General features: G+C 50.5%; 1 protein-coding gene across 6 annotated transcripts in view; it reads right to left on the minus strand.

Annotated features, from left to right (window-relative positions):
* Window positions 1-653: 653 nt before the first annotated feature.
* Window positions 654-20,125, minus strand: part of LRP1 (LDL receptor related protein 1) — a 423,359-nt gene continuing 403,887 nt past the window's right edge. For all 6 annotated transcript variants that reach the window (XM_077329218.1, XM_077329223.1, XM_077329222.1 and 3 more), the window contains 16 exons: window positions 19,943-20,077; window positions 18,481-18,600; window positions 16,418-16,686; window positions 16,095-16,273; window positions 15,898-16,004; window positions 14,516-14,632; window positions 13,010-13,186; window positions 11,506-11,646; window positions 10,293-10,466; window positions 9,162-9,323; window positions 8,254-8,428; window positions 7,332-7,436; window positions 5,682-5,746; window positions 5,363-5,453; window positions 4,640-4,787; window positions 654-3,066 (listed from right to left, as the gene is read on the minus strand). In XM_077329218.1, the coding sequence (XP_077185333.1) occupies window positions 2,926-3,066; window positions 4,640-4,787; window positions 5,363-5,453; window positions 5,682-5,746; window positions 7,332-7,436; window positions 8,254-8,428; window positions 9,162-9,323; window positions 10,293-10,466; window positions 11,506-11,646; window positions 13,010-13,186; window positions 14,516-14,632; window positions 15,898-16,004; window positions 16,095-16,273; window positions 16,418-16,686; window positions 18,481-18,600; window positions 19,943-20,077 (2,306 nt within the window). In that variant the 3' untranslated portion in view covers window positions 654-2,925. The remainder of the gene's footprint in view (window positions 3,067-4,639; window positions 4,788-5,362; window positions 5,454-5,681; window positions 5,747-7,331; window positions 7,437-8,253; window positions 8,429-9,161; window positions 9,324-10,292; window positions 10,467-11,505; window positions 11,647-13,009; window positions 13,187-14,515; window positions 14,633-15,897; window positions 16,005-16,094; window positions 16,274-16,417; window positions 16,687-18,480; window positions 18,601-19,942; window positions 20,078-20,125) is intronic.

Consider the following 20,125-nt stretch of genomic DNA (forward strand, 5'->3'; position numbering starts at 1 on the left):
CCTTTAAAAATGGGCATTCCTCATTCAGAGGGTGGGCTATGGCTCAGGGGAAGACCGTCTTGGCTTTGCACGCAGAAGGTCCCAGGTTCAATCCCCTGCATTTCACTGTTGAAAGGACCAGGCAGTAGGTGGTGTGAAAGACCTTTGCCCAAGACCCTGGAGCACTGCTGCCCGTCTGAGTCGATAATACTGAACTTCATGGACCGATGTTCTGATTTAATAAGAGGCAGGTTCATGTGTTTGTGTATTCCTGGTTCCCGGTTGTGAGGCTTGTCTTAAAGTGACTGCGCTCCAGAAGCCCTAACTTCTCTCAGCAGAGATTTGGCTCTTGGTCCCGTCCCCCCCCCCCCCGCTTTGCTGTCTCCAATCCTCCCCCCCTCCCCCATTCAAGAAAAGAAAGAGACTTCCCCTATCAACTTTCTGTTTCAATTGGGGACGAGGGGACGAATAGATTTCAAATCGATCTGAACAGCAGGATCCACCACGTAAATGCAGAATCATCCCAGGTCAGAGGAAGGGCTGACAGAAATAAAAAAATTAGATGGCTGTCCAGCTTGAATATCCCAGAGCGGCTCATTCATCGTGGACAGCCCTTGTAACAAAATCCCCGTCAGACAAACCCCGACTCGAAGCGGCAGAGACTCAAGCAGGCGTTCGTTTTTAAAAATTTTATTTATAACAATATCTGTGTTTTTATTTTTTTTGCTTTTGTTTTTAGTTGTAAAGTAATCCGGCAAAAATTATTAAAACATTTGTTTCCCCCCCTCCCCCACAAAAAAAGGCTGAGGAGATCTCCTTCCCTCCCTCCCACACATGCGTGAAACTTCTACTATAAAAGCTAGTTCATTTTATTTATTTATTTTCGATCTGTTTTCATTTTTTAAAAAAAAGCATGTCGGAGAGAAAAGAAAATAGAAAGAACGTCGGACCTCTTTCCAGGAAGAAAAAAAAAATGCTTGGTTTGTTGTTTTTTTTAAAGGGATGACTGAAGTTATAGCAAAGGAGGGAGATCAGAGAGGAGGGAAGAGAAAGGTTGTTATAAACTCAAGTTTTAAAATTTCGGACGCAGGCGCTAAAATAAAGTGTGATACGATCAACATGTACCCCCCCTCCCCCCTGGCCCCTAAAAAAAAATAATAAAAACTCTTGGAAATAAAATATTTTCAGCAATACATTTAGCATGAAGGGAAATTGGGAAATTCTAAGAAGTTCGGTGGCGCATGACAAACAGCTTCCCCCCTAGCTGATTTTTTGGGTGGGGTTTTGATGGAGCTGATCCAGATAGACCCACCTGCCCTGCCATGTGGGTCAGTAGGGTTTGGCCCAGCAGATTGGTTGTGGTTTGGAGATGTCGGCATGCCTGAGACCCAAAAGGGTCTCAGCATCCACGCAGACGAATCTCAATACTTGTGGAATGTGTTTTGTAGGACACAGCCCACTTATTGGAGACAAGAAAGCCATGTAGTGGAGAGGAGAAAAGAAAAGGGGTGCTATTAGTAGCCTGAAATCTTGTGGGTCAGAAAAGGTATAGCAAGGTGAAGTAGTAACTGGAAGATTAACATAGTTGGGGTGGGCTTAAGACAGACGGACGAAGGCAGTGTGCTATTGGTGGGATGCAGACAGAACATCTACTGCAATGCTCCTTAGAAGGTCTGCAAAATTGCCACGGAAATAAACGGAGGAAAATTCTAAAGGCCTTTTCAAGATCAGAGGCACGTGCCAAGTTCGAGCAGACAGATGAGAGAGAGAGAGCGGGGAGGGGCGGTTGCTGGATTCGCCTAAACTCTATGCTACAGAGATGTTTGCCAGTCCTAGAGTGGACACCGGCCCTTTCACCTAAAGCAAAAACCGGAAGCGGATTTGCGGCCATCTTGCGGAATTTCAAAAGTGTTCTGATGAAAGATTGTAGTGCGCCAGTAGGCTCTTAACAGCTTTCACCCCCCAAGCAAAACTTAACGTGAGATTGGGGACCCCTCCTTAGGCAAAACCGCTAAGGAATCTCAAGGGAAGACAAAAGTGATCTGTCAAGTCTAGTCCAATTGCTTGGAGAAGGGGGGGGGGGGTTGGAGGCAGACTTCCCCCGTCACAAGTCTCTTTCCTCATCCCATGAGCTCAATGCAGCTGGATCAGAATGGAGAAAAAGCTGAACTATGTTGTGTTCCAATGAATGAATGAATGAATGAATGAATGAATGAATGAATGAATGAATGAATGAATGAATGAATGAATGAATGAATGAATGGACAACAGTACTGGTCCCTGCTGCATCAAAAGCAAGAATCACTGACTGCCTATGTGCGACAGGATGACTTTAGTTCAACTAAATCTGGATCCAGACTGGGATCACCGGAATTCTAAACCATCTCATTTTCCCCCTATGCAGGAGACAGAATCAGCTGATTTCCTTCTTGGCCTCCTGGATCCAATGACCTTCCCTGACATCCCTCCAATCACCTTCCTACCCAAATGAGTTTGCCCAAGGCAGCTCCTATTGGTTCATTGCTGCCCCCTCCCCATCGGGTCTCAAATGAATTACGGGCTGAAAGAGCACAGCCCCCATGGACTGATTTGTGCAGTGAAGCGAGGGGGGGGGGAGAAAAAAAAAAGGAGCAGCCAAGGAAGATTATGAAGCCCTTCAACCCAAACTAAGGGGTTTATTTTTTTTTTCCTCGTGGTTTCCCCTCCACCTCCCCAAGTTGCCTATAACTCCGGCCACCCCGGAGTCTGGGGACAGAGATTCAGCGGCTGGTAGATGAAAGGGAATATACAGGTAATAATACTGCTCACATATAAAAGTAATAATCCTTCATTTGTACATTTATACAGTATCTCTTGCTCCCCCTGCCCCGCCCTGCCCTCCCCAACCCACCCTGTCTCTTTCCACCCAGGTCTCTGTCTGGGCCAGCGGCCCCTCCCCCCCGATCCCTATGCCAGGGGGTTGCCAAGGTCGTCTTCTGCCCCTCTTGACAGCAGCTCCCGTTTCTCGTCCGTGCTGGCTAGTGAGTTGCGGCTGTTGTGGGCGCCCATGTAAAGCGTGGCGTACACCGGGTTTGTGAAGTTTGTGGGCTGGAGGGGAGAGAGACAGAGAGGGGACATAAGAGGGACCGGTGGCGGAGAGAGAGCAGAGCGGCTTTCGCGGGGAGATCCTGTCTTCGTGCACTTGTACCCTCTCTTCAAGCCTGGGGGCCACCAGCATCTCAGGCACTGCTCTCCCGGGGGCCATTTAGCAGGAGCAAACATTTAATTAACTTCATGAGCCCACCCTTCCTTTCAGGTGATTTTGAGGCTTTGGCCAACCCAGCACCAGAGCCACCACAACCAACTAGAAGAAGAGAAGAAGAGTTGGTTCTTATATGCTGCTTCTCCCTACCCGAAGGAGGCTCAAAGCGGCTTACAGTTGCCTTCCCTTCCTCTCCCCACAAGAGACACCCTGTGAGGTGGGTGAGGCTGAGAGAGCCCTGATATCACTGCCCGGTCTGAACAGTTTTATCAGTGCCGTGGCGAGCCCAAGGTCACCCAGCTGGTTTCATGTGGGGGAGTGCAGAATCGAACCCGGCATGCCAGATTAGAAGTCCACACTCCTAACCACTACACTAAACTGGCCCAGGGGTGGCCTATGTGCGGCTCTCCAGTTGCCTGTGGACTACAATGACCGTGATCCCTTGCCAGCATCCTGACAAGGGCTCATAGAACTTGTAGTCCACAGATGTTTGGAAGGCCACAATTTGGCCACCCCAGTCTAGGCACAGTCTGAGCGGGAGGACTGGCTTATACAGGCCAAACCGGCTTGGGCCCCACCCATGTGTCATGTGGCCTCTTTCCCTCCGCCCAGCAGAAATTCGTAATTGTTTCAACGTGTCTTTGCCAACGCTTCCATGCATACCTGTTTGGGGGTTGTGCTCGCGATGCTGGAAGCATGCAACTGGCATTGCCAACTTTTATCCCGAGGACAGACTCTGGTGGTATTTGTTACTACTGGCGCTTAACGCTGTAAAGGTGGGTGCTGGGGCCTTTCCATGACCACAGGTGGCCCAGAACAGCCATGGGGGCTCCTGGTGGAAGGCCGCCTCTTTGCTAATAACTCCCTTGGCTTTATAAATGGCAGTGATTCCTTGAGTCTGGATCCTTGGCACAGCCCTTGAGAGTCACGCCTTTCTAGGCCCAGGGGCATCAAGAGACTCAGAAGGGTGGAACCCTTTTGGAATGCCCTCAGGGCAGGGGTAGTCAAACTGCGGCCCTCCAGATGTCCATGGACTACAATCCCCATGAGCCCCTGCCAGCATTGCTGGCAGGGGCTCATGGGGATTGTAGTCCATGGACATCTGGAGGGCCGCAGTTTGACTACCCCTGCCCTGAGGGACTGCTTTTCGAAGCCAGGGATAAGCAAAAAGATCCGGGATGCCTGGAGACCAGGGAAGAGAGCCAGCCGTGCAATAGACTAAGAACGTCCACTCAATAGGTTGTGGGACCCCAGCACTCTCCCCTTCTCTTCTTTGCTCTCCCATATGCGGACTCCTGCCTTTGGTTTTCAAATCCTTCTCAGGCGCTCTCAGTGCCTCTTGCCTTCCCCGCCGCCCGGCACCCAAGATACCCTCAGGCAAACGTGGGTGTTTCCGTCTGCCCGCTCCTCCTTCCAAACCTTGTCGGGGTCCAGAGTGAAGTCGGCATCTAGCAGCTCCCCCACGTCATCGGCGTCGGGGTCCCCCTCGTACATCTTGTAGGTGGGGTTGCCGATCTCCACGTTCATGGCACCATTGGTCATGCGCTGGTGTTGGAAGCCCTTGGCCCTGGAGCACACGGAGAAGGAAAAGATTTGGCTCTTATACCCTGCTTTTTACTATCACCTTCCCTTCCTCTCCTCACAACAGACACCCTATGGGGTAGGTGGGGCTGAGAGAGCTCTGAGGAAACTGACTGGGCCTAAGGTCACCCAGCTGGCTCTCATAGAATAACAGAGTTGGAAGGGACCTCCTGGGTCATCTAGTCCAACCCCCTGCACTATGCAGGACACTCACAACCCTATCGCTCATCCACTGTCACCTGCCACCCCCTTGAACCTTCACGGAATCAGCCTCTCCGTCAGATGGCTATCCAGCCTCAGCTTAAATATTCCCAAAGATGGAGAACCCACCACCTCCTGAAGATGCCTGTTCCACTGAGAAACCACTCTGTTAGGAACTTCTTCTGGATGTTTAGACGGAATTTAGAATCATAGAATCATAGAGTTGGAAGGGACCTCCTGGGTCATCTAGTCCAACCCCCTGCACTATGCAGGATGCTCACAACCCTATTGCTCATCCACTGTCACCTGCCACCCCCATGCAACATCCTGCCCCCTATCAGCCTCTCCGTGCTGCCTTACCCTTTAATCCGCTTCTTGTACCAGACCACCGCTCCGGCCACCAACACCACGAGCAGGAGGAGGAGGATCGGGATGACGATGGAGACCGTCCCTGGGAAGAGAAGGGAGCTGTTGGGGACCGAAAGTCTGGGAGACGCCCTCAACCTCCCACCCTACCCGCAGCCAGAGCAGATCTGGAAGGCCACCTCCCCTGGCCAATACAAATGCTCTCCGGTCCCTGAGAGGCTGCATTTCACACCCTCCCCGCCGCTTGCCCACTAATACATGTGCCTCCCATCCATCCCTATTGCCTCTTCTTTTACTTTCCCGTTCAACCTACGGTTATTCTGCTGCTCGCTGTCCACAGCCATCTCGCACTGGTCCCCTGTCATTTCTGCTGAGCACCTGCAAGAGAAGAAGGAAGACAGAAGCATGTAAGAAGACAGTGTGGCTGTGGGATAAGCCTGTTGGGGAACCCACTGAGAAGACAACCTGGGAATGGAATAGGGCAGGGGTAGTCAACCTGTGGTCCTCCAGATGTTCATGGACTACAATTCCCACGAGCCCCTGCCAGCAAATGCTGGCAGGGGCTCGTGGGAATTGTAGTCCATGAACATCTGGAGGACCACAGGTTGACTACCCCTGGAATAGGGGATCTCCAACATGGTGCCCATGGGCACCAGGAAACCTGCCAATATGTTTTCTTGATGCCCACCTTCTCCCTCCTCAAAGTCTCTCCTTATCAAGGGAAATGGCCCATCCTGCCTTCCTTCCATCTCACTAGAACCGGAGGTACTTCTGAAGAGCCCAGGAGGAATCTGCAGGGAGCACCCATTTGAGAACATCTGGCTTCATGATAGGGAGATGCTTCATATTTCATGAAGCCTCACAGAATTTTGGGCACCGCCTCCATGGCATCCACTTTGCAGTTGGTCCCGGGCACCCCATGGCAGGCATTTTGCTGCAGGGCCCTCGACCTGCTTTCAACAATGTTAAGTGAAACATGACTGGGGGTCCTGATTACACCACACAGCTGCGGGTGACAGGATGGTCAGTCAGCTGCTCCCGTTCCGCTATGGACTGCTGGCAAGGAGAAGCACTGGATTCTGGGAAATGGCTGGGCTATGGAGTCTGCATCAGGGGAGGGGAGAAGCTGGCAGGATCCTGAGATGGTAGAGATGGAGCCAAGCTGGGGAATGGCATGCAGGTTGCATCCCTGCCCCATTGTGCCTGGGGCAAGTGAGCGGGTGGGGACTGATGATGCAGGGCTGGGGGTGGGGCCTCTGCAGAGAAACGCCCACCCACAAATTGGCACTCCTCCCCGGCGGCAAAGAGGCTGGCTGCCTCAGGCCGTGAGTCCCTCAGCTGGTCCCTAGGCTCGTCCCCATCGTCGGGAAGGTGCAATGGGGGACTGGCAGCCAATGCCCACGCTAGAAGGAAAGCCATGGCAGTTTGTGCTGGACACTGTTGCTCTGACATGAGCAGCTGCTGTGCTGAGCCCTGGCAGAGCCAGACTCCTTGTGGCCAGTGCGTGTGTCACTGAGCTATTCTCTGTCTGCTGGAGTGAATGTCACTGGACTCCCAATGCCCATGAGGGCTTGATGGGGTTCAGGGCACCCGCATAAAGTACGGTGCACAGGGCATGAGTCCTGGTCACCATATCCTAAATTCACCGTTGGTTATGTGATTTGTGGAGCAGGGAAACCCTGCCATGCAAGGGGAAAGCTGGGCTTGTGGGAAGGAAGAAGCAGGGAAGAGGTCTGCTTTGGCTACAGGCAGACACGGATATGGGTACATGTGAATTGGTGGGTCATGGAACCATAGAATCCTAGAATTGGAAGGGGCCATACAGGCCATCTAGTCCAACCCTCTGCTCAACACAGGAACAGCCCAAAGCATCCTAAAGCATGGAGCAGGAAGTAAGGCAGAGTCTATCCGTTCCAATTCTGAGCAGGCAAGCGTCCCTCCCCCAATGAGCCATCCAACTTACTGGCATTTGGGCATCGAGGTTTCGGGGTTCATGGTGCACGTGCCTCCATTCTGGCAGTAGTTGTCGCATGTCAAGCAGCTGGGGGCTATCCTGCCATCCGGGCACCTGGAAGGGTTGGAGGGAGAGGTAGGTAGAGCAGCACAGCCCTCCATCCACCCCTTCGAGACCAGGACCCCTAAGCCCACATGCCATGCAAGCCACTGCTCTGAAATTACATTTCCATTTCAGCCCCCCTGACCATTCCATTCCAGCCCCCTCTCCGCCTCCCTCCCTATCTCACTGTGTGCCTTCTTCTTTTTTGAGCCTTGCTCTTCAACTTCTATCCTGATCTTTTAGAGAGAAGACACGGCTAGGTGAAGATCTGAACCAGGAGGGCTTCTGATGGTCCAGATTAAAAAGCATCCTATTAAACAGAACTTCTACCTGAAATGCTGAACTATCAGAGTTTTCTATATCATTGTCCTGACAAAAGGGAACTCCTTGTGGCAGCCATTTTGTCAGGGATTAGCACCGCCTCCTGCGGCAGCCATTTTGTCAGGGATTGGCACTGCCTCCTGCGGCAGCCATTTTGTGATTGTGCCCACTGACTAGTGCCAGAATTCCCCAAAAGGCTGGGGATCCCTGTGACAGAGCAAGACCAACCACCTCCCTTGATGAAGAGGAGATGTCCCATTTGCCTTGCTTGACCGGAAGGAGCCACCCAGAAACCTTAGAGCATTCTCACCAAACCTGACTGTATCCTGAGCAGGCTTCCGCTGCTCCTCGTCTACTCCTTTTGCTTCCCAGTTACTAATCACTCCCCCACTGCACATCATGGGTCGTCCCTCCCCAGTGTACACCAGAGTCAAGAAACCCAAAGCACCCTTGATCCCTCTACCCCTTCTGTGCCAGCCTGGCCCCAATGCCAGCGTTGGGCACCTACGTGCAGGTGACGTTGCCGCTCTGCTTGTTGATGGAGCAGTTGCCCTTGAGACAGCGATCGCACTTGTTCTGCTGGCAGCGGTCCCCGTAGTAATTTGGCAGGCAGCGACACTGGCGAATTCCGGAGACTGTAAGCTGGCAGATACCATTGTTCTCACAGTAGTTAAAGCACTGGCCTGAGAAGTAGGGGAGAGGGTGCGCCACAGGATAAGGAACAAGGACCCAACAGTATATGCACAGCTCTAGCCAAGAGACACTCTCCAAAGACTCTTGATCCCAGTGACCTCAGGACATCAGGAGAGCCCTGCTGAATCAGAGCAATACTCCGTCTAGTCCATAGTGGCCAACCGGTGCCTCTGGAGGGCCAGTCATAGGGCATAGAGGCTGAGGCCTCCCCTGATAAGAAAATAAGAAGAACCCTACTGGATCAGACCACTGGTCCATCTCATCTAGAAGAAGAGTTGGTTCTTATGCCGCCTTTCTCTACCCAAAGGAGTCTCAAAGCGGCTTATATTCGCCTTCCCTTTCCTCTCCCCACAACAGACACCCTGTGAAGTAGGTGAGGCTGAGAGAGCCCTGATATTACTGCTTAGTATCATCTACTCAGACTGGCTGCAGCTCTCCAAAGACTGGGGATTGAACTGGAGGACTGGAGATGCTGGGGACTGAACCTGGGACCTTCTGCATTCCAAGCAGAGGTTCTCCCACTGAGCCATGGCTCCTCCCCCAGGTTGCTCAGACCACTGAGTAACTCCAATCTGGAAGCCTTTCTAATGGCCATCAAGTGTAGACCAGGTGCCTCCTTGTTGGTCTCTCTGCTGTGGCTGGAACGGAATGCTGGCATGAAGGTGAGACCCCACCAGCTGACCCTGCAAGCCCCTGCAGGCTTGAGCATGGACGGGTACTTACGGTATTGGCACTTGTCGCCAATGAACTCAACTGGGCAGCGGCAGTTGGGCTGGTTGCCCTGGTTGACGGAGCAGGTGCCGTTGTTGAGGCAGTAGTCTGTGCACAACTGCTTGTTGCACTGGGAGCCCGTGTAGCCGTTGGGACAGCGGCAAGTTGGCATCCCTGGGGCAGGCGGGGAGAGAACAGAGGGGGTTAAGCAGGGCGGAGCCAACAGGAGGGGGGTTCCAATTCTGCACAGGGGTTTCTGGCTCGTTCCGCCCACCTGGACACCAAGGGCCATGTTGCAGAAGAAGGAGACCCTCAACGGAATGTAACACCTAATAGCTCTATTACTTCCTTGGAATCAGCTTAGCATTTTCTGGTCACCAACCTCCACATACATTAGAGTAGCCTTTCTCAACTTTTTTACCTTTGAGAAGCCCCTGAAACATTCTTCAGGCTTCGAAGAGGCCCAGGAGTGGTGTGACTGTGCAAAATATAGTTGGGAAGCAGATCTGTGGACATGCCCACCCGGGGCCCCTCCCCTTCCCGCCCCCTCCAGGCCCATCATTGGCCATTTTGGGAGGGGAGGCTGGGTCGACATGGTCATATCTAAAATAAATGCTTAGCAATTTTTTTAAAAAAAAATGCATCTACAAATTAATTCACTCCCAACCATTCAGGAAACCCTTCCAGGGCTGTCAAGAAACCACAGGGGTTTACAAAACCCTGGTTGAGAAAGCCTGTATTAGAAGTACCAGTGGCAAATAGTTCAGATTTGATTTTGAGTGCTGGAAGTCTGTAAGGACATTTGGGTGGAAAGGAATTCGATTATGGTGCCCAGCTGCCTGTATTGTTTTGTGTATGTGTGTGTGTGTGTGTGTGCGTCTCCTAGGATCAATCTCCTGTTAGTCCTGATCTCTGTTCTCAGCTGTTGGATTGTGAGATCAGTTCCGAGGACACCAACTTTACCGGCTTTGCGTTGAAGAGCTTTGAAGCGGAAATGGATCAGTGCAACCTTGTGGAAGTCCACCCCTGTGGCTTAATGCTAGCTTCTCTTTCTGCACAAGTGGGTCTTCCTGAGCCGCGTATGTGGCCTGCTTCTCCGCCTCCTACACAAGTTCACCTGTCCCCCCGCCTCGGTCTACTCACCGGACAGGGAAGCCGCACAGGTGCCCCCGTTCTGACAGTAGTTAGAGCACTGGTCAAACTGGCACTTGTCCCCGTTGTAGCGGGGCTGGCATCGGCACTTGGGCTGCTTGCGGGCGTTGAGGAAGCAGCTGCCTCCGTTGAGACAAACCAGGTCGCAAGTGTCAGTGGCTGGAGCTATGAAGGACACAGACGGAGGTGAAATCACACATCACGGCGGAATTTCTAGGCATTGATCCAGAGGAGATGGGGGACGGGGTGGGAGGGTGGGTGCACCTCAAATTTCTTGTACACATTTCATAGTGCAAACGACCACACGGACCCTGAACGTCCCGACGTGACATGCAGTCTTTGGGCAGAGAAGTGGGAAAGAGGTGGCTGGGGATGCTTTTTACTAGCTTAAATCGGTTTCCCCGCTGTGGCAGTTCATAGAAAAGCAGGTCGTAATCTTGGAGATAAACCTCAGCAATATCCTTGTTGGACTACTGTAACGGTCAATGCGTGGGGCTGCCCTTGAAGATGACTTGGTAATCTCATCCAGGATAAAAACACAGTTGGCAAAGTTCCGAGTGGGACCTGCCAAAATAACCCTCTTATGGCGCTACTTTCTAACATAAATCCCGGGACCCGGGACCTGGGATTGAGATTGGGGATTAGTACCATCAGTATCACCTCTCCACCTGCTTGTAGTAGGAGGGGGAGGTTGATTAGCCTATCTTGCCAGGTTAGCTTGCTAACCGATAATGTTATATTGTAATTGTTGCTGAGGGTTTTTAATGGATTTTATTGGGGGTTTATTGGGGGTTTTAAAATGTTGTAACCCGCCACGAGCCGTAAGGGAGTGGCGGGCAATAAATCGAAAGATAATAATAATAATAATAATAATAATAATAATAATAATAATAATAATAATAATAATAATAATAATAATAATTCACTGGCTCCCAGTTTATTTCCAGGACCAGTTCAAGCTCCTGGGTTTGGCATTTAACGCCCCATCTGGGTTTGGGCACCAGGTATGAAAGGGGTCATTTCCGCATGCATCAGGCTGCAGGGGAGGCACACGTGTATTTACATGCAGTTTAGGGTTTTTCGGCTAGGGATTCCTACTTTGTGGGTCGTGTTGCCCACGGAAATCTGCTTCGGTCTGAGCCCTCCTTGTTCTTGGGAAGAAGTGTAAGGATTTTCTGTGCCAGGGGAAGGGGGATGCACGTACCCACAGGTGAAAGAGTCGGTAAGGGGATGAGCACACAGGTGCTGTTGTCCAGCCGTCTGCCGTTGGGACAGGTGCACACAGGACCACTGGGGCTCAGGAGACAGAGCCACTCACACTTTTTTCGGTCGCAGGGGTTGGCCACTGGAAAGGAAAGACGCCAAGCAGTGAGGACTGACCTTCAAGGTACCGACCTTCACGGCCCTACGTGGTCCAGGTCCTGCGTCTCTGAAGGACCACCTATCTGAGTACATTCCCTACAGCCGGGGTAGTCAACCTGTGGTCCTCCAGATGTTCATGAACTACAATTCCCAGGAGCCCCTGCCAGCATTTGCTGGCAGGGGCTCCTGGGAATTGAAGTTCATGAACATCTGGAGGACCACAGGTTGACTACTCCCTGGCCTAGAGGATGCTGCCATCAACCAACTCCAACCAGCTGAGTGTCCTTGGCCCCAAGGAAGTACGTTTGGCCTCGACCAGGGCCGAGGCCTTCTCCGCCCTGGCCCCTGGGCGGTGGAATGAGATCAGGGCCTGCAAGATGGATCCACAGGGCCTGCAAGATGGAGTTCTTCTGCCAAGCTTAAAGCTCAGGCCCTGGCCTCTTCCACTCCCTTCTGATCCTCACCAGGGTTACTGTTAATTTGTTGTGGATAAGACTTGTGGCTTTTAAACGGTCTCAAATAAAGGCCAGATAGTTACTCTGGAGAGCCAACAACAGGGCAGAGAGTCTGAGGCCTTCCCCAATAAGCACATAAGAAGAGCCCTACTGGATCAGATCACACAACTAACTCATGGCTAACAGCCACTGGCAGACCTGTCCTCCATGAATCCATCTAATCCCCCTTCTGTGCCTATCTTTAGCAGTACTTTTATTCTGTTTTCCCTTCCACTAACCTCCTTAACCAAAACGGAAGATAACTTTTCAATTCCGTTTTTTTACCTGCACGGTGGCAAAGACAGGGGCTCTCTCTCTCTCTCTCTCAGAGTGGGTCTTGCATGACTCAGACTGAGGTGCTGATCCAATTAAGCAGCAGAGGGAAGTGTGGACCCCTCCCAGCACGCCCTGCAAAGTGGCATGGGGCTCCCCCACTGCCATTAAGAGTAAGTCCCACATAGGCAGCTTACTCTACAGTGCAATAATGGGTCTTGGTCAGGACACTGCTTGACCAGCTGAATCTAACTTCAGCACAGCCCCTTGTCTGTCAACATGAAGGCAATCTGAAAACTGACTTTATCTTCTTTTTTGGAAGCCCTCAGTTTCATGGCAGCCCTTTGGCCACCTGATTCCTTTCCAGTTTGTCCGCCTCCTCCTTCAAACGAATCCCAGTCTCTGAGCAACTTTTTAGTTCTTACTGATCTAGGTCCAGAAAGTGCAGTATGCTGTTGGTTCTGTTGGAAAGTTCAGGCCCTCGAGTACAACTGCCTCCGCTGCTTCTGCATAGAATCAACAGGACTTCTTGCGGCCTTTTGTGATCAGGGCTGGGTGACCCAAGAGGGCGTTACTAACCGTCTGGCTGCTTGTACTGGTGGTACAGCACCACGTCCGTGGCATGGTTGAGCCCGGCTGTCAGGTTGGTGACGGTCCCGTGGCCGAACTTGTGGATCTTAAAGATGCGGTTGTTGATGTACGTGACGCCGTAGATGTAATCCTCAAAGATGTCGATGCTGAAAGGGTGGCTTAGCCCTGGGGGAAGAGAGGGTGGGACTGGAGTTGGCAACTGACCACACTGACCATTGCTAATGTCCACACTGCTTGGGAAACTAGAAGGAGCTTGAATTCAGCCAGGATTCAACCAAGGAGAGACAGCTTGGTGTCATGGTTAAGAGCGGTGGCTACTAATCTGGAGAACTGGGTTTGATTCCCCACTTCTCTTCCACGTGCAGCCAGCTGGGTGACCTTGGGCCTGTTCTCTCAGAGCTCTCTCAGCCCTAACTACCTTGCAAGGTGTCTGTGTAGGGAGAGGAAGGGAAAGGTGTTTGTTTTGAGACTCCTTTGGGTAGTGAAAAGCAAGGTATAAAAAAACAGCTCAGATCTGCTCTATTTCACCCCTGGAATAACCAAGGGGAAGAGGGACAGTCCCATGGCCTGCCATTATGGAGAGATCTAGATATTCTGGAAGAACCAGGCATTTGACTGCATCCAGACCAGCTCACTGGCCATAATCAGGAAGGTGACCATTTTCAGAGCTGTTCAGTTGTGTCTAAACAATTTTTGCTGTGGCCATGTGCACAATTACATTGCTTTCTCACAACGGCTGCTCCTGCCTTTCATCATTATAATTAAACAGCACAATATTAAGGGGGGATTTTTCAGTTGAGATTTGCTACTTAGAACTCACTGCATGCCTTGGATGTCTGCCCATGAACCTAGCTAATCTTGCAAGCGGTTCTGGCAATCGCTTCCCAAACAGTATGTCGATGACTGTTTAGGTGCAAAGAGCCAGGAAACTATTAAGCAAGTCTGTGGTTGGCAAGTCGGTCATTTTCATGTATCAGTTATAATCCTGGAGGGACGTCTGCCTTTCCTTCAGCAGATTTGGTCAAGTCTGTATATGTCACATGTTGTCAAAGTGAGGTGCAACCTGGCCCACGACACAGTCAGTCACTGTGCAGGCACCAAGCTGGTCGGCCTAGCGCTCAAGGTGAAATTTGACAAAAACCATCAAGGCAGTCCAATCTGGGCCTGTGTTGCACGTGACCAAAGATGTTTGATAAAGGCAAGTTTTTCCTAGTGATCAAGAGCTTAGCCTTCCTAATCTAGGTAGTAGCTTTCTCCCAGGTATAACTAGAATGACAATGGAAGTAAAGACAATGATACTGTTCTCGAAGAAGAGCCAACACAGAGAAGGATCATTTCTTTAAACCCCTCTTCTTAAGAATACCTAACAGTTCAGTACAGGTTGCTGATTTATCAAGAGCAAAAAACTGAGCGTGGGAAGCAAGGGAGATCCCTTTAGAAGCGGGGCCCAAACAGACCACTTACTATCCATCCCTCTCTCAAAAACTTTTTTACCTTTCTTGCTGTCGATAGCGACCACTGGGTCGGTGCCGTTGAGCCGAATGCTGCCGATCACGGAGAGCTTGGCGTCTGCCCAATACAGACGCTCATTGTGGTAATCCACAGCCAGACCTGCAAGAAAAGCACAGATCTCAATGCATGGGTCTCAACAGCTAACGGTGCATGTGCTCTACAAATATCCCATACATTGCCTGCCTACCGTACACTGGCTCTGAACGCATCTACTATAATGTAAGTGTTCATGGCAAACTTCGGATTAAAACCATCACCTCCCAGGCTGTCGTTTGACCTTCTATTACAATATTTTGCAGGTTCCAGGATCACTCCTTGGCAGTTTCAGGAAAGGAATTAGCCCTGTGCCAGATATCACAGAGATCTGTTGCCGAATAATGGAGTAGCCAGATAGTGGAAGGAAAATTCATTAATTCAGAAGAATTTTCGGCTAAAGATCTGGAAGAATTTAGGCAGATTGTGAGTGGGTGGGCAGAAGGGATTGTGTTGATGATTCTATGAGAGATAGGGTTGTGAGTGTCCTGCATAGTGCAGGGGGTTGGACTAGATGACCCAGGAGGTCCCTTCCAATTCTATGATTCTATGATGCTTAGCTGTCGTGTCCCTTTTTTGCATGCCCAGGGAAATACCGATCACCACTTTGGGATTGAGAGGTGAATTTCTTCCAGGCCACACTGGCCTGGATTCTGTTTTGTTTTATTTTATTTTGTTTTGGTTTTTGTTGAGGGGGCGTCATCTGGGCAAGGAGCTGGGGTCACTGTGGGTGGGCAAGTAGTTGTGAGTTTTCCTGCACTGAAGGCTCTGGAGGTCCCTTCAAACTCTGTGATTTTAAGATTCTATCTGCATACAAAAATCTTGTTACTTCGGGACAGGACAGAGGTAGCCCTGGCCATGGCTTACAGTAACTGGTCTGCTACTTTAGCATAGAATCATAGAATCTTAGAATCATAGAATCTTAGAATCATAGAATCTTGGAATCATAGAATCTTAGAATCATAGAATCTGAGAATCATAGAATCTTAGAATCTTGGAATCATAGAATCTTGGAATCTTAGAATCATAGAATCATAGAATCTTAGAATCATAGAATCTTGGAATCATAGAATCTTAGAATCATAGAATCTTAGAATCATAGAATCTTAGAATCTTGGAATCATAGAATCTTAGAATCATAGAATCTTAGAATCTTAGAATCTTGGAATCATAGAATCATAGAATCTTAGAATCATAGAATCGTAGAATCATAGAATCAAAGAATCATAGAATTGGAAGGGGCCATACAGGCCATCTAGTCCAACCCCCTGCTCATGAAGCATGAAGCGGTAGAAACCGAAAAACCTCCACACGTCTGGTTCTTCACTCACCCGTTGGCCACTGGATATTGTCCTGTACGAGCGTCTCCCTCAGGGTCCCATCCATGGCCGCCGTCTCAATCTTGGGGTGGTTCCCCCAGTCGGACCAGTACATGGTGCTGAAAAGGAGAAAGAAGCCTTGTGAGGCCACCCTGGGAGTTGGAGGGGCAGAGCTGCTTGGAGAGATGGCTCACGAGGACCAGCCTCACCCTCGAAGCGGGTCCACCACAATGGCGTGGGGCTCATCGATCATGCCAGAGATGAGCGTTTTCCGGTTCTCGCCCTTCATCTGGGCCACTTCAATGACATCGCGCCCGGAGTCTGTCCAGTAGATGTTCCCGGCCACCCAATCGATGGCAATGCCCCTTGGCATCTTCAGCCCGGATATCTGTAGGGGGTTAGGGGGTAACAGGAAGTGAAATGAGCACCGAGATTCTGCCAAACCAGCTATATTGCTGGGTCTGGCCTTTATCCCCCCACCCCACCCCGTGGTTACAAAACCGAGTGTGTCGGGGCACTCCTGCTCGCTTACGTTCAGGTGGGTGACGCCGCCGTCTATCTGCCGCCGGTTCCGATTGGACGTGCTGGAGCCAGCCGAGGACGGCAGTTCGCGGCAGGAGATGCGCCCCGTGTGCCAGTTGGTCCAGTAGATCTTGTTGCCCTTGACGTAGACGTCCATGGCAGCGATGCGGACAGTCTCGTCCCCTTGGAAGGCGGGCTCGTAGGCAGAGTTGGGGTTGAAGGGGTACATGCTGCGGATCTTGTTGTCGTCCGCAATGTAAAGGATCTGGTGTTCTGACCCTAGGGAGGAGGAGGAGGGAGAACCCTTGAATGGACCCAGCAGGGCTCCGCATCAAACAGGATGGGATAGATTATTTATGTCAGGGGTAGTCAAACTGCGGCCCTCCAGATGTCCATGGACTACAATCCCCATAAGCCCCCTGCCAGCATTCGCTGGCAGGGGCTCATGGGAATTGTAGTCCATGGACATCTGGAGGGCCGCAGTTTGACTGCCCCTGATTTATGTTTTTGACCACTTGCTTGTTTTATTGTAAATTGGGGTTTTACTGTATTTTAATGTTTTGTTCTGTGAACTGCCGCGGGTTCCTAGGAAATGTGGCAATATATAAATCGAAATGATGAATGAATGAATGAATGAATGAATGAATGAATGAATGAATGAATGAAATGAGCGTCGTGACACTGTAGTGGGAATGAGCTTATATGGCACATGGGACGTCATACATTAACAGAGACAACTATGGCTACTTGTGGGAAAGCCTGACCATTACAGAGCCATGTCCTGTGGTGTTTACAGTGCAGTTCGGACCACGAGACCACACTGACCGCTCTGCGGCTTCATGGCAGTGCACCCATGCATCTAACAACACATCCTTGCACGGGTAAGGGGTGAAACCCAACGTCTTATCAGTTGTGATCCATAGCAAGGAAGCCCCAGCAGAATGTTTGCTTCTGGAGTCTGTCGCATTGCAGTCTACAGTTAGAATTGTTGCAGGAAAACACACACAGGGATTGTGGTACATACCACCCATGCAAAAAAGCACTTGGGTAATGAATGGATAGGCCTCTAAGCTCAAGGAACACAGATGGGATGGGGCAGGATGATGTGCATGTAGCTATCCTGGCCTGTGAGCATCTCCTTGCACTATAAAGAAACTGACCCATATTATTATTATTCTATGTTTTTATAGAGCTCCATTAAAATGTGGAATTCGCTGCCAGAGGATGCAGCAAAGGCCACAGGCACAGACAGCTTTAACAGGGGATCAGACAGTCACGGAGGAGAGGTCTAGCCATGGCGTATGAGGCAGACCTCCACCTTCAGAGACACTAAACCTGCGTATCCCAGGGCCAGGAGGCAACATTGGGGGAAGATCCCGACCTCTATATCCTGTTGTTTGACCTCTAGAGGGACTGGTTGGCCACTCTGTGAGATAAGATGCTGCATTAAGGTCTTTGATAGAAGGGACATAAAATCACTGAACATGAGAGATCCAAGGTTAGATTCGTAGAGTTTTTACATGTGCTTTGCCCCCTTTCTTTCATTGAAATGGAACCACTGAATGGCTCTGCCTGTGACAAAAGAGTGTACCTAAATGGCTCCCATGAAGAGGAAACAGAGCTCTCCACCTAGAAGAGTTGGGTTTTATACCCCACTTTTTCTCTCCTCGAAGGAGTCTCAAAGCGACATACAATGGCCTTCTGTGCCTCTCCCCACAACAGATACCCTGTGAGAACTGTGATTTGACCAAGGTCATCCAACAGGCTTCAAGTGGAGGACTGGGGAATCAAACCCAGTTCTCTAGATTAGAGCCTGCCACAAACCTGGCCACCAATAACATCCTCAAACAGCTTCACCCCTAGCCCTGCCAGGACCAAGTCAGCTGCAGGCGCTTTTTCTGCAAGACCACCTGATAGAATACTGGCTGAAGGCTCCCATGCGGTCACATGGAAAGGTGCGCATCATGCCAGGCATTGCCATCCCACCTGTGTCTCCTGAACACCACAAGCATACAAACACGCACAAGGCATTGAATGTAAAATTGCACTCCTCCTAGAAATGCTTTATCTTACCTTCTGCCTTGCACATATGCTGGGTCCTCATGAAGTTCCTGGCACAGGTGCACATGTATGACCCTTTGGTGTTGTTGCAGAGCTGAGAGCAAACCCCAAAGTTCAGGCATTCGTTGATATCTGTGCAGGACAGAAACAGTATTTTCATGCGAATCTGGAACGCCTGCAGGCTTTAAGTTGTTAGAGGTGCGGGAGTTGTGTTGTGGACCCCCCCACTCCCCGGCTTGTAGTGACAAGCAGTTTTTCTCCTACAGCACTTGGAGCTACACCTGAGCGATGCCAGAACTGATTGTCAACGTTAGACTAGTAAAATGTCTCAGTGGGCATTCTGTTGCAGAAGGATGGAGAAAGCAGCTTTTGGCTTTGCTGACCTTATGAAAAGGACCGAGAATGTGGGTCCCAAAGGGCAGCATAAATACACATTCCACTTCCTCCACTGTCTGCAGAGGGCGGCTAGTGTGAAGGCCTCGGCCCTCCAAGACGATCTAGCCCTGTGACACCAGCCGAACGATTCATCAGCCCATCTTTGGACCACTCTGTGGGCCTGTGTGGGAGGCATCTTTCGCCAAATTAAATGTCGCCACCAATTGTGAATGAGTCTTAGAATATTGCTTTAATTGGGGTTTTAATGGGGGATGTTAGTGTTTATTATGTTATGGATTTGTACTGTGAAAAATATAAACCACCGCGAGCCAGTTCTTTGAGAGTGGTGGTCATAGAAGTTCAATGATTGATAGAAAGATAGATAGATAGAGAGAGAGAGAGAGAGAGAGGGAGGGAGGGAGGGACAGAGACAGAGCCTAGCATCAATGAGAGAGAGAGAGAGAGAGAGAAAGAAAGAGAGGGGGGGGAGAGAGAAAGGGAGACAGAGACAGAGCCTAGCATCAATGATAGATAGGCAGAGAGAGGGAGACAGAGACAGAACCTAGCATCAATGATAGATTGATAGAGATAGAGAGGGGAGGGAGAGGGAGACAGAGCCTAGCATCAATGATAGAGAGAGGGGGAGGGAGAGAGAGAGGGAGACAGAGACAGAGCCTAGCATCAATGATAGATAGACAGAGAGAGAGAGAGAGAAAGAAAGAGAGAGAGAGAGAGAGAGGGAGGGAGGGAGGGAGGGAGGGAGACAGAGACAGAGCCTAGCATCACCCTCCCTATAACATCAGAATACAAAAGACTGAGAACACCAGTGATCACACTGTAACTTTCCAAAATAACTTCTTTGGCTTTTTCCAAGTGCCTGTCACCTAGTGTTTGACCCATATTTAGGCACTTTTGACGGAGGTTGCAAAAACAATTTCAGAACTGCCTATCTCTTCACGGAGGACACAAAAATGTCCCCGTCTAACTCTCGCTGGACATATTTTGCAGTGTGTTTTTCTTCTCCAGTGGACTCTGCTCTACGGTCACAGCGACTGGCCGAGATCCAGCCTGGGTGGTGCCTTTCCCCTGGACCCGGTACCTTGGCAAGAGTTCTTCTCTGCCACTTTCTGGAAGCCGCCGCGGCAGGTGCAGTACACAGCTGAGGAGGTCTGCATGCATTTGGCTTCGTCGCCGCACATGGTCACGTTGGTGTGACAGCCGTACGTCTTGAGATCTGCAAGCAGGAAACAGTCATGGACAGTCCGGTGCCGCGCAGCGCCAA

This window comes from Paroedura picta, chromosome 3, assembly GCF_049243985.1.
Source record: "Paroedura picta isolate Pp20150507F chromosome 3, Ppicta_v3.0, whole genome shotgun sequence".
NCBI lineage: Eukaryota > Metazoa > Chordata > Lepidosauria > Squamata > Gekkonidae > Paroedura > Paroedura picta.